The sequence below is a fragment of the Mercenaria mercenaria genome, chromosome 14 (assembly GCF_021730395.1).
Source record: "Mercenaria mercenaria strain notata chromosome 14, MADL_Memer_1, whole genome shotgun sequence".
Lineage (NCBI taxonomy): Eukaryota > Metazoa > Mollusca > Bivalvia > Venerida > Veneridae > Mercenaria > Mercenaria mercenaria.
Window position 1 is genome coordinate 20,585,203 of NC_069374.1, and position 13,494 is coordinate 20,598,696.

General features: G+C 34.4%; 2 protein-coding genes across 2 annotated transcripts; one reads left to right on the top strand and one right to left on the bottom strand.

The window, feature by feature from the left end:
* The first annotated feature begins 3,164 nt into the window (after positions 1–3,164).
* On the top strand, positions 3,165–5,169 carry LOC128548386 (uncharacterized). The gene is made up of 2 exons (XM_053523016.1): positions 3,165–4,298; positions 5,030–5,169. The coding sequence occupies exons 1-2, from the start codon at positions 3,358–3,360 to the stop codon at positions 5,064–5,066; spliced, it is 978 nt and encodes a 325-aa protein (XP_053378991.1). The 5' UTR covers positions 3,165–3,357; the 3' UTR covers positions 5,067–5,169.
* Positions 5,170–11,425: 6,256 nt separating this feature from the next.
* LOC123526671 (uncharacterized) lies at positions 11,426–12,487 on the bottom strand. Its single transcript, XM_045305917.2, has one exon. It carries the CDS (start codon positions 12,485–12,487, stop codon positions 11,426–11,428), a length of 1,062 nt encoding a protein of 353 aa, XP_045161852.2.
* Positions 12,488–13,494: the final 1,007 nt, after the last annotated feature.

The following is a 13,494-nucleotide window of genomic DNA, read 5'->3' on the forward strand; positions in this document are numbered from 1 at the left end:
CATAAATGAGTGTAAATGATCAGATGCTAAAGTTTCGAACAAATCCGTTACATGGCCAAAATCTGATTATCCACCTTTAAAGGTATTTTGTAAAAGAAGTTTAGTGTACTGGCAATTATACAGTTCTGTATTGTCTTCTATTGAGTTATATACAATGAACGTTTCCAGAGCAAAGACTAATAGACCTTAAAGCAGCATGCTTCCAGATTTGGCTAAAAAAATCTTTCTTTCAACTTGAAGTTTGGTCATATTATGAACATTAGAATATGAATTTTTGTTTCTAAAATATTTTAAAAGTTCCAAATCAAGAAAAAATTATGACCGCGCCGGGAATCGAACCCCGGACCGCCGCGGCAATAAAAACATTTTTCCGTCGTCGTAACCAATATCGCTATAGCTAAAGTAGTGAATAATGGCTTCAAAATATAGATATTTATAATCGAGACAGTTTACCTGGAGTAAAAGCGTGACGAACGCTTTTCGATTTTTATCGTAAAAAGTAGTAAAAACAGCAAATTCTCATGTGTTTCCGTAACATAAAGTTTGTCAGTAATTAAGTTTTAAAGCCTTTTTAAGAAATATAGCATTTATTTCAAGATATCTAAAAAAAAAAATATTTTTGTTGTCGAACGATCTGGAGGCATGCTGCTTTAAAAACGAACAGGTTTATGAACGTTCTAAATATAACACAATGGGTTCACAACTTGGGAGATTTTATCGAGAAGCGATAAACAAGTAGATGTTTAAATATATCGGTATTTTATACGGAAGTTAGATGACAATTTTTGATTCGCTCTACGTCATAAATATTTTAACATTCGCGTTCGTTTCATGTACATAAGTATGGCTACATCCCAAGTACGATTGATTTGTTTATTATTTTCTTAATCATGTTTTTACAGTTAAATATTCTGTTGAAAAAAAAACGAAAATCTAAATGGGTTTGAAATTTCACATGGTACTACTAACAACTTAAACGAAAACACATAGTAGTATGAGTCGGTGATCCATATGTGCATATGTGTAAAACATCAAAAGTGCAAGTAGGCAAGGTAATGAAACAATTTATAATAATATAAGAAGATACTTTGAAAGCATAGAAAATATCAAAGCAAAATGGAAGCAAACACAGTTCATTGAGACTTTTCATGAGGGTAATACAATATTGACAACCATGATCCTAAGTACTGTTTTGATGCGAATTATTTAACGCACGGCTATATCTCTCTATATAGAGCATCAAAATAAAAAATGTGGAAACTCCACAGAAACATATTAGGTACACTTTGAATACTCTTTATGAACCAAACGCTTTGCGACACATCGCGTGTTTAGTGTAAAACCCTTTTCCAGTTGGATACTACGCCAGCGGTTTTGATCTTTGTCTTTCGGCCTGCTTCGTCGTGTTTCTAAGGTGTTTTTCTTGATGCTTCGTCTTTGAAAAAAGAGTACATGCGTTTTTAATTCTTCAAACTGGCTTTTCGTATACATTTACAAGAGCATACATGTGTTTTACAAACCATGTCTTCTATTTCAATTGTATGTGTTAGGGATTCCTGTAGTGGGGATAATTTTTATTTTCACTGTCCTGTCCCTTTTGAACGTGCTGGAAATTACAAGATGTACCATAAGCATAATTAAGCTTCCCAGTAGTGTTGCGCCACTGACTTTTCCTAGGCGGTGTCCCATTGTGTTCATTTTTGTTATCGTTTAATCCTTTTGATTGCTGTTTTTCTGTGTATGTTCATATGTGTATTAGTTGTGTGCACGTCCGCGTGCTGTGTGTTTTAATTTTGTGAAGGCTTAGTATTGGTACGTGACTTTTTCTGTTGGATATTCATCCTTGTTTTTATAACTTTATCAAATAAAATAGAACTATTTACATGGCCTAATATCTCATAGTGATTGTTTATACGGGTATTATACCTAAACCGTCAATTACCATATTGCAGATTAGAATTGAAATACAAAAGACTTGGAAAAACAGCGTAACTAATGATAACGGCAGCGGTAATTCAGTAAATTTCGTATTCTTTTCGGTATTGTACGTATTTTACGAAAGGCCAAGTACGCGTTGAACTACAATGACGAGAAAACTCGTTGTACATTATCTTATTAACCGTGATTAAAAATTTGAAATGAACAGTTCTATTCGCAAATCTGATGATTTATAAAAAATGATGGTTAGTTAAACAGCATTTCATGGTCACCTTGAATTTCAATAGACTGGTCAGAGGAATTTCACTGACACGATAATTAGCGCGTGTGGCAACCTCTACTGGCAACCAGAGCAGCAAGACGTTACCCCGTGGACCCATACGCTGCTATCAGTTCCTGGACGTTGGCAGGCTGCGGTTGACGTTGACGTAACCTCCGTCCAAGGTAAATCCATGCATGTTCAATGGCATTGTGCTTTGCTAATTTAAAACAAGTTCCTGCTAATATCTTCATTAAGCTTATTGAAATCTCAAACATGGCTATATACTATGTCCATAACTAAACGAAATATAAATAAAATGGAATATAAATAAAAATATAAAGGAAGCGGTGGTTTAGTGCATAAGGTGCCGGTCGCTCAATCCAGGGGTCGTGGCTACGAGCCCCACTAGTCACGACCATGACCTCTCATATGACACCAGTACTGGTTTTCCCAGGAAACGGACCCGGCGAGAGTGGTTCCAATACGCTTGAAGATTTCATCACAACAGAGCTAAAACAAATTAGTATAAACTATGTGTGTGTGTTTGGGTTTAACGTCTTTTTCAACAATTTTTCAGTCATATAAACGACGGTGTCTACTTGTAGCAGTGTGCACAATTCCCAACTTTATAGTGCTGCCTCACTGGAATATCATGCCGTAGACAAGTGGCATGATACCCCACCCAGTCACATTATACTGACACCGGGCTGACCAGTCCTAGCACTATCCCCTTAATGCTGAGCGCCAAGCGAGGAAGCTGCTAGTACCATTTTTTACGTCTTTGGTATGACGCGGCCGGGGATCGAACCCACGACCTCCCGCACTAACTAACTAAATAGAATCTTATTTATTGGGAAATAGATATCCCATTGCATACCTAACTATATGAATTTCCACTTGTATAGATGGTATTTTATAGTTGCTCAGATATGTAGAAAGAAATATTTACTGAATTCACCAGCCCGGATATTGCATTTTAGAAAGTAATAAACTATTCAAAACATATTTCATACTTGAGAACCTACTTGTAAGTTTATCGAATATATAAATACCTATATTTAGTGATAAAACGAACAACCTTTAAAGGCAAGTAGACATTATCTTTGAAAACCATATGAAACCAAGTGAAAAGACAGATTGATTTTATATGAAGCAAAATGGATGGTATAAGACCAGGTTTAATATACATTTCTATTATAGCGATTTGTTATTATTGTGAGTTGAGCGTGTGTCACTCGTCGGGAAATTTGTCAACAAATCATCAATGGCAGAAATGCATTAGAAGGAGTTCTGATATTGAGTGCAACTACATACCAAACGATATACCAACCGGTACAAAAACGGTTCATCTTAGAAATTTAAACAGCATTCACTTTCCAGACAACGTATTGAGAAAAGGATCGTTTACAACTCATAACTGGGGACAAGTTAAGCAATTAGAATTTTCTGCTGACGATGACTGGTTAGAGACACACGAAACTGTGAAAGTGTTTTATTCCTTGTGTCTTTCTGGATTACAAAATCTTGAAGTATTAAGAATAAGTATATCAGACAGAATTGAATTCACACCGCAAACCTTAGCCGGTCTTAATAATTTAAAACTTCTAGACTTGTCTGGATGCCGCAGATTTTATTTAGATAATCTAGTGAATTCATTAAACCAGTCAGGTGTGGTACCCAATCTGCAAAGTTTGAACTTATCACGTCTTAACAGTTATCGGGAAGGCTTAACACACACCGACTGGTTTTTCAAAGTAATCGCTGACAAACAAATCAAAGAACTCGACATCAGTTCAACTGGAATTAATTTGCTGAACGTAACAGCATTGTTCAAGAATTGTCATTACTTGGAGTACCTGAATATATCTAGAGTGAAGTTGAATTCATTTCTGTACGAGTATTTGTATCAGTTATGCCCAAATTTGAAATACATTGATGCCAGTTTTATTATTTTCCCATCAACAATAACAGCCGATTTTGGTCCAACGAGAGTAATATCAAATACAACCATCGCATTCGATCTGAACTGGGCAATGACCAACCACCTACGAACCGTAGAGTTTATAAACCTGGCCGCCTTCGTGACAAAGCGGACAAGGTATTCATTTCAAAACCTTACAGTTCGTCTTTTAGGAGCCAGTAAATTTAAACTAAAAATTCTGATCATACGCGACAATTATATGGATAGAGTTGATATGAATCTTATTATACCAGACTGCCCATTCGAGAAAGTTGACTGGTCAGGTTGTTCGATACGATACCTCAATTCCCATGCACTTTCAAGTTTTTTATCATTGACATGGATTGACATATCAAGAAACAATCTAAACGATATGATGACGGAAAATGCCGAACTATTCGGAGATATGTTCCGAAACCTAAGTCGACTACGTTACATTAGTTTAGCTGAAAATGATTTGACTGACCTGCCGCGTGACATATTTAGATTTAATTATCGGGCAGAACATATAGATTTATCACGTAACCGGTTAACTAAATTGTCATTTGAAACAAGGTATTTAAACAAACTAAAGTTATTAAATTTGACGGGTAATATGATAAAAAGTATGGACGATACAAACTTGAAGACTCCTTTCAAGTTTCAAATACTTCTGAAAGAAAATCCAATCACATGTTCCCACTGTGAATCCCTTGATTTTATGCAGTGGCTTATGACTTCGGAATCAACACAGAAAACTGTATCCGAGTTGAAATGTCAGAATGAAAATTCTGAGATTGTCGTTATAGATAAAACTGTTATTAACAACTTACAAGGAATTTGTAACAGACCAACAGTTATTATAACATCGTGTATTGCTTTTATAATAGTTATCCTAGTTGGTCTGGTTGTTTTTCTGGCAATTAGACGATACCGCCGACGGCGGCAATATCAACTTGAAATGGAAGACCGCGTCGCACTGATAAGGCAAGGTGCAGAATCACACAAGTTTGTAGTCTTTCTATCTTACAGCAGTTTCGACGATGATTTCATTAGTAGTCATGTCTACCCCTTTTTGAATAAACATCTTCAAAATATGATTGAGGAAGACAGGGACATGGTATGTGAAGGAGACAGGAATTTTCAACTAGGCCGATCAATACCGGAACAAATTTCAGTACTTCTAAAGAAGTCATCCGTTGTCGTTGTACTTTAAACTGATAATTACAGTCTTAGTGTTCATTGTCGGAATGAGTTTGATCAGGCGTTTATGTTAGAGAAGCCAATAGTGTTGATGGTAAAGGATCAAGTAGATACTGATTTAATGACACCTCTGATGCCGGATGTATACGAGAAGAAAACACGCATTTTGTGGATGCGAGAAAATGGACACTATGTTCTGAAAACATCCTGGGAGAACGTTTGTTCTTCTATAATAGAACTTGTGGGCAATAAATGATGTGGAAGTAAGAAGTCAGAAATCATATGTTTCGTGTGTGTCATATGGGTTATCAAACTTTATCCAAGACATTTTTTTTCAACACTGTTCTATGTTCGTCTGTTTGACTTAAATGGACACACTTTTTATTAGTTTGTTGTATATATTCGTATCAAAAGAGATGTTTAATAAATTAAATTAAACTATACATAATATTTTAATCATTGGTCTATTAGTTTCGGTTTTTATTGCAAGCGTTTATTCAAGATAGCAATACCAGAAAACCTGAAAACTCTTCAGTAACAAAAGACTAGGCTAATTTTTTTTTTCAAATGCAATGCTTGTTTAATATGTAGATATTTGTCACTCATAATTTACACTAATTACAGATAATATTCAATAAAGGTATTGGACCCGTTGTACAAAACTGGAAAATTTTCATTCTATAAGCGATTTCTTGCTGTTCAAAGTGAATTTACCTCTGAATTAGGAGGGGTAGAGTTAGACATCTTTGAAAATACTGAGTTACATGCGGTAAAAGTTCTCTATTTTGCCTTCCTTCTTTGGATTTGTTATTATTTCAATTTATTGATATAACTTGAACATGTACAGTTTATCATTATAAGGACAAAATGTACTAAAACATGCAAGAGAATGCTGCCAATTAATTAACGGTTGAAGTCCGAAAATCCCCAAACTTTGTTTTAATCAGCCAAATCATTAATCTTCTAATTAACACTTGATTGACTTATATAATTTATTTTCTCACAATATAACAAACAAGACAAATGGGTCATTTTTTCCTCAATCTTATTTTTTACCATTGATAATTAATTGTACAAAATTTGCAAATTTTTATTTATTTTTATACTATGATGTAAATTATTTGATAGCGGGTTTTAGCAATGGGTTTTTTTTATGTCACAACACTGTTAATTGATAGCAAACTTTCAAACCTTGAACAACAAGGCTAATTTAAACATCAATACAATATTTTACTTATATATATTTTATTTATTCCAGTCTCATCCATATACATTATAAACAAATATACATGTATACAGCCATTCTATAAGAATTATTTGAGACTATACAGCACATAAAACAACAGCATTATTTGTATGTACAAATATTAAAACATACAGCAGCATTTGTACAAATATTAAAAAATAGCATTTCAGGAAACCTTTCCAGTGTACAAAATATGTTAAAATTAGTTCTTGAAAGGAGTGTTTCTATGTATTAATTTTACTTTATTTATTTATTCATATTAACATGAGTTATGTCTACTCTTGAGATGTATCTAGTACACTTGACTAAAGATAAATAAAATTACTAATTACAATCACTTAAACTTCAAAAAGAATACAGAAAGCAACAAATTTAAGCATTAGATGTACACTGGGAATGTTTCACTGCTAACTTTAAAATATGTACCATTCATTTAAAAGTTATTTCAATATTTAAAAATAATACCTGTTTACACTGTTTCCATTTAAAAATATATTCCGTTTCAATTAAAAATCATTTCCATTTCTAAAAGTGATTAGAGCGGTCCATGAGATGGAAAGCTAGACTTTTCAGTGCTCGACTATAAACTGAAGCATTGCCAGCATAAGGGATGTAAACCTGTCAAAATTCTAAATTAATTATTTCTTATAGTGTGGACACTATTAACCATTTCTAGTTTTAGTTTAACAGCTTTAATTGTGACAGGGATAAAACTTTAACAAAAGGACTGTGTTAAAACAAAGGGACATAAATCAGTCAAACTTAGAATCAAGGGTATGAAGATTGTTTCCCCTGTATTGGACTATTCTGATAAATAACTATTTTAAGTAACTTGATAGTAACAGAGATATTTGACTCTATATAAATCTTTTAAGCATCGGCTGTGCCTAGGTCTACAATATACTTACTTACTTTGTAGTTATTATTATTATCAAAAGTACTTTTATTTTTTTTAACCACTGAACATCAAACAAAGGAATTGAAATATTTTGTTAGTTTTGTAACTATTATCAAAAGTACCTTTAATCATCAAAGTCACATTTTAAATCATTGAACAAACAAATGGATTAAAAGATAACCTTGTAAATAACTAATGTTTAAAGTTTATGGTCATCTCTACTATCAAACATCATAGAATATTTTTTTTTGATGTATTAACATAATTATAATACATATGAAGTTATTCATAAATATACAGGCCGCTCCCCCCCCCCCCCGGAAAAAAAAAAATAATCATACTTAATAATAAAAACAAATAGGGGGTGAAAAGTCTTCATATGCTATAAAACTTGGGGGTGAAAAGTCTTGGGAGGAAAATTCTTGGGAGGAACAGTCTTGGGGGTGAAACGTCTGACACCCCTCTGATTGGTCAATTAGAACCCCTAATGTACTGTGATGTCATGATAAAGTTATGAATCATCTTTAATATCGAACCAAATGAAGAATGTACAAAACCTGCGTTTGAGAAACACACATGCCTCCGGCGGATTTTACGTGGAAAGATTCATCTTATTGTATAGCGCAGCAGCACTAAATAACTCTGTAAAACTGCAGCTCGGGGAAATCTCAACAGCTGTTGCTGGAAATACTTGTAGACATAGAGGACTGCCAGTTTGTTATGCCCGATTTTTAAAGAGATCGAATATTACAAAAATTTAATCAAATAAACTTATACTACTGAGGCCTTCTAGGCGGTAGGGAGACTACGTAGTCGAATCGGTGGCTGTGTCAGAGAACATGTTCTTCCGATGTTCCTATAAATTACAAGCAAGGTGCGTTTAAACTTCGGAATTTCCTCTCTTTTTTTCGTTCCTACTGATTTCGACCCAGCGCAAAAAATACGCCAGGTGCGGGCGGTCAAAAAAAAAACAATTTTTTTTCATTTCCCCTCAAATTGGTGCGGGAAATCTGACGAACAGGTAATCAGTTTGGTGTGGCCTTACTAGGGTAGAAAGGCTTAGACTGTATTTGGGGCCGACCGAGGTATTTAATAGAAATAGACGAAAAATAGTATTCGACCAACAACTTAAGCTTGGAGGGACATAATTATTATCCACCAAACATGGTATATAACATGCTTATATAAAGACCCAATTTGTGACTTTATTTGCGACGCTGTTGTTTATTGAATTTGATTAGTTTCGAATTTTATGTTTTGAGAAATCCCCCGGATTTTTACCAAGGTACAGAGTACGTTTACATTTACATTTACATCTCCGTGTCCGTTGTAAAGGTCTAATATGAAGCCATAGGACATCATATGAGGTATTTACTTCGAAACGAAATACACCATTAGTCGTTGTACGCAATGTGTTGTATTTAACATACTGTTAACTCGGGGAAAATATTCTGTTTATTCCAACTTCAGCGTAATATTTACAGAGAGCTTTTTGCGATGCGTACTTTGGACTTCATTATAACCCTATAACCTCTTGTCACACAAAAAGCGCGCTTTTTGTTGTAAAGTGATAACTAGATAATGCGTTTTCTGCTGCTTATAGTATATTAAACAAAAAACTCATACCAGGGAAAGGTATCATACCTTGATATTCATATACATTACTTACATAAAAATAATAATTTTAAAATGGACAACGGACAATTATTGACGTTATGAACATTTTAACGCGACGACATACATCAATTTGGTGTCATTCGAGATATCACTTATTTGATATTAAATGTATACATTGATTTTGAAAATATTGAAGGAGGTTCCATTTCAACTTGAAAGAGTTGAAAATTGAGTGAATAATAATAAGTCTTACATCAATTCTAAACGAGAAAGTGTACTGTAATCATAAGGGATCGAATCCCTCACGTCCAAGAGTACGTAATACATTAGGTACTTTTTATGCTACTTTTGATTATACCAGTTACGCTATTGTAACTATTGAAGCTCAGTGTATTTAGTTCTTTTGTTACGTTTTATTCATTTACAGTAATAATCTCACATTCTGTTTAATTTACATCGACATATATGTCAGGATACTGGTTATATGACCCAGGGAAGTACCTACGCCTTTAGTATCTTGAACAATGGTTTGGGTCCAATCGCTAAGGTGACTATGTCTTAGACTAGCTTACAAACGATGTAGAATGTCCTTTGTTAAAACGTAGAGCTGGTGAGACCAAATATTTCATATATAGAATTTTCCTCTGGCTACCTTGCCTAAATGATTCGTGTACCAATGATTCGTAAATGATTTCTATTATGAGCTAGACAATTTCAGGGATCAGGCAAATCACTAAATGTTTCAAACTATCAATCTTCAATTAAAAATGATTAGTTCAAACTCCTATAGGCTGGAGACTCTATACTTGACTGGTCTTTCTGTTGAAGTTCCCGTCAGACAATGTCTTTGAATCAACAACATACGAGTTCTATCGCATAGATGCTCGGCCTCTGTCCTCTCAAACTCTATAAGATTGCCCTGACTCCTGGATGCTCAGCGCCTATATGCTATCATATATAGCATTCAACTACCATATAGGTATTATCCCCGATGCCTTGGCTGTACTTCGCCAATAATGCTGAACCGTCTATAAGCTGGAACTCTCCTACTATCTCAGTAGCTTACCAAACTCTGGGTCTCTGTCTCAGCTTCCCGATGCTCAGCCTATATATGCTATCGTCTATAGCATTCAATTACCTTTAAGGTAAAACCCTTATGCACTGGCCCTATAGCTCGAAACCTTATCGAAATTCTGCTACTCTTCTTTAGTCTAAGAACTTCCAAAGTCTTCTTTTTAATAATTTATCCGCCCTGACAGGGTAACTGCAATAGTCTCCTTCTCAAGGTACTGGGATAAATTATTAGTTGAATCCTCGATGTGTCTTCTTCGACCGCTGGATACCGAATGAGCTCTCCGTCATCTATCTACCTATTTATACCCCAGCAGACGTGCTATTTTTAGAACTAGTTTCTGACTGGTCCAAATTTTAACATAACGTTTCACAACGTGCACTTGCTCTATCAAATATCTGGTTCCCTTTAACTTTTGTATATGACATAATGTGCGAAGCTGGGACCCAGCTATCCATATAATGAACCCAAATAAGCCACAAATGACCCTAAGTCTATTATTTATAGCAATTCAACAATAATAATAGCAATGATTACATGAAAAAGGGAGTCAAGCACTATCTGTGCTTATGTGTCACGTTATCAACATATTAAATATACAAATTATTCTGACAATATATCTTTATTTTGCAGTGATAAAAACAAAAGAAAACGCAATGTTGTTTTAGCAAAGTCGTTGTGTATATTCAGGTGAAAAATAGACATCAGAGAAAACAATAAAAATTGCATTTATTAAAACACAATCATTTTGATAACAATTTAAGAAAGATTCACACGCGTTAAAGTCACATGAAAATATGCAACATGCAAAATCGAATTTCAGAAGAAGTCACACAGATGGCATGTACTACAATCAGAAATGGGATCGGCTACATACATGATAGTGGCATTAAGTATTAAGTCAATGTTCCGTGTGTAGCAAATAGTTATAAACGGTACAAGAAATCTGTTGATGAATTAACGTTTAGTATAAATCAGCGTAGGTGCTTTTCATTTCTGTTATACTTTGAATAAAAAGCCACAAATAAAAGAAATGATTTAACCAAACGGATTATGAATTTAAACATAACGCCTATAAAACTTCTCCTTTGATAGAATATACATTATGAATTAAAAAAAAAAAAAGTATGAAAAATACAATCATATCGAATGTATACAGGATGTCCGTAATCATATTTTCCAACCTCTGTGACTCGTGGGTTTGAAACAAATTAAAAGAATCAAATCGTTTCTGAATATGTGTTCCCTATTCATTTATTTCCCGCAAGTTCTACTATAGAAGTACACACATTATCCCAGGAAGTTTTCAATGCATATGTTTCATTTTCACGAATCCATAAAATCCTAGTTTTCGTCTCGTATAAATCCCGTATATTCGGTGTCATTAAATCAGTATCTACGTGATCCTTTATCATCAACACTATGGGCTTCTCTAACATAAAGGCCTGATCAATCTCATTTCGGCAATGAACACTAAGACTGTAATTGTCTGTTAAAAGAACTACTACCACAGATGACTTCTTCAGTAGAATAGAAACTTGTTCTGGTATAGACCGTCCAAGTTGAAAATTCCTGTCACCTTCACAAACTAGATCCCTCTCTTCCCCAATCACACTTTGAAGATGCACATTTAAAGGATTGTGAACATAATCATTAATGAAGTCATCGTCGTTACTGCTGTAGGAAAGAAAGACAACAAATGTGTAAGGCTCTGCGCCTTGCCTAATAAGTGCAACGCGATCTTCCATCTCAAGTTTATATTTTCGCTGCCGAAGGTATCTTCTAACTGTTAGAACGACAACTAGGACCAGTATAATGGCAAATGAACAAGCAATAGAAGAAATTATGATAATATTTTGCCTGTTACAAATTTCTTTCAAGTTGTCAACGATGCCTTTTCTTACATATACCTGCTCTGAATTCTCGTTTTCACATTTCAATTCCGACAAGTATTTCTTCGTAGATTCTGAAGTAAATAACCAATGTATAAAGGCAAATGAGTCACAGCGGGAACAAGAGAGCGGATTTTGCTTCAAAAGTAATGACACATGATCAAAGGTTTTCAAGTACGCAGCGTCAATGGATTTTATCACATTACCTGTTAAATTTAATAGTCTTAGATGTTTTAAATATCTTGTTTCAAATGACAAGTTCGTTATCAGATTACTAGATAAATCTATAATTTCTGCTCGACTATCTGATTTGAAAATGTCAAACGGTATGTCAGTTAAAGCATTTCCGGCAAGACTAATGTAAAGTAGCTGACTTAAATTTCGGAACATCTCACCAAATAGATTGGCATTTTCCGTCATCATTTTGTTTAAATGGTTTCTTGATAAGTCAATCCATGTCAATGATGAAAAACTTGAAATGACATCGGGATGGAGAAAACGTATGCCACAACTAGACAAGTCAATTTTCTCTAAAGAGACGTTCCGTGTAAACAGTTTCATATTTAATCTGTCGAAATAGTTGTTGCGAAGGATCAGAACCTTTAGATGGAATTTAACGGCTCCTAAAAGATGAACTGTTACGTTCTCCAATGAATACTTCATCCCTTTTGGCACAAAAGCAGCTAAGTTCATAAATTCAATGCTTTGGATGACTTTCAAAGGATACAACGTCCAGTTCAAATCGAATAAGATTTTGATGTTAGATATAACTATCGTGCGGCCAAGATATGCCATTACACTGGATGTTAAAGTAATAAAACTTGCATCAACGTATTTCAAGTTTGGACATAATTGATCAACATTCAGACTTGAAAAGCCACTATACCTTATTCTTGATATATTAAGATATTCCAGGGAATGGCAGTTGTTTACAAATGCATCAAAATCGAAGAAATTAATTTGTGTGGCACTTATATCGAGCTCCTTTACTTGTTTGTCTGAGATTAGTTTGAAAAACTGGTCGTTAAATTCCATTCCCTCATAATAGCTGTTTAGGCGTGATAAGTTTAGGCTTTGCAGGTGTGGTACCAGACCAGGCTGGTTTATGGCTTTCACAAGGCTATCTAAAGACAATCTCAGACAACCAGACAAATCTAGAAGTTTTAAATTGTTGAGCCCTGTAAATGTTTTTGGTGTGAACTGAAAACTGTCTGAGATACTTATACGTAATACCTCCAGAATGTTCAGTTCAAAGAAGCACGAAGAACTGAACAATTTCACAGTATCGTGCTCCAAATCATCGTCGGCGGAAATTTCTAGTTTTTTAACTTTTCTCCAGTTATGGGACGAAAACGATCCTTTATTCAATGTACTGTCCGGAATGTTTCTTAAATGTACAGATTTTGTATCCGCAGGTAAATTCTTTG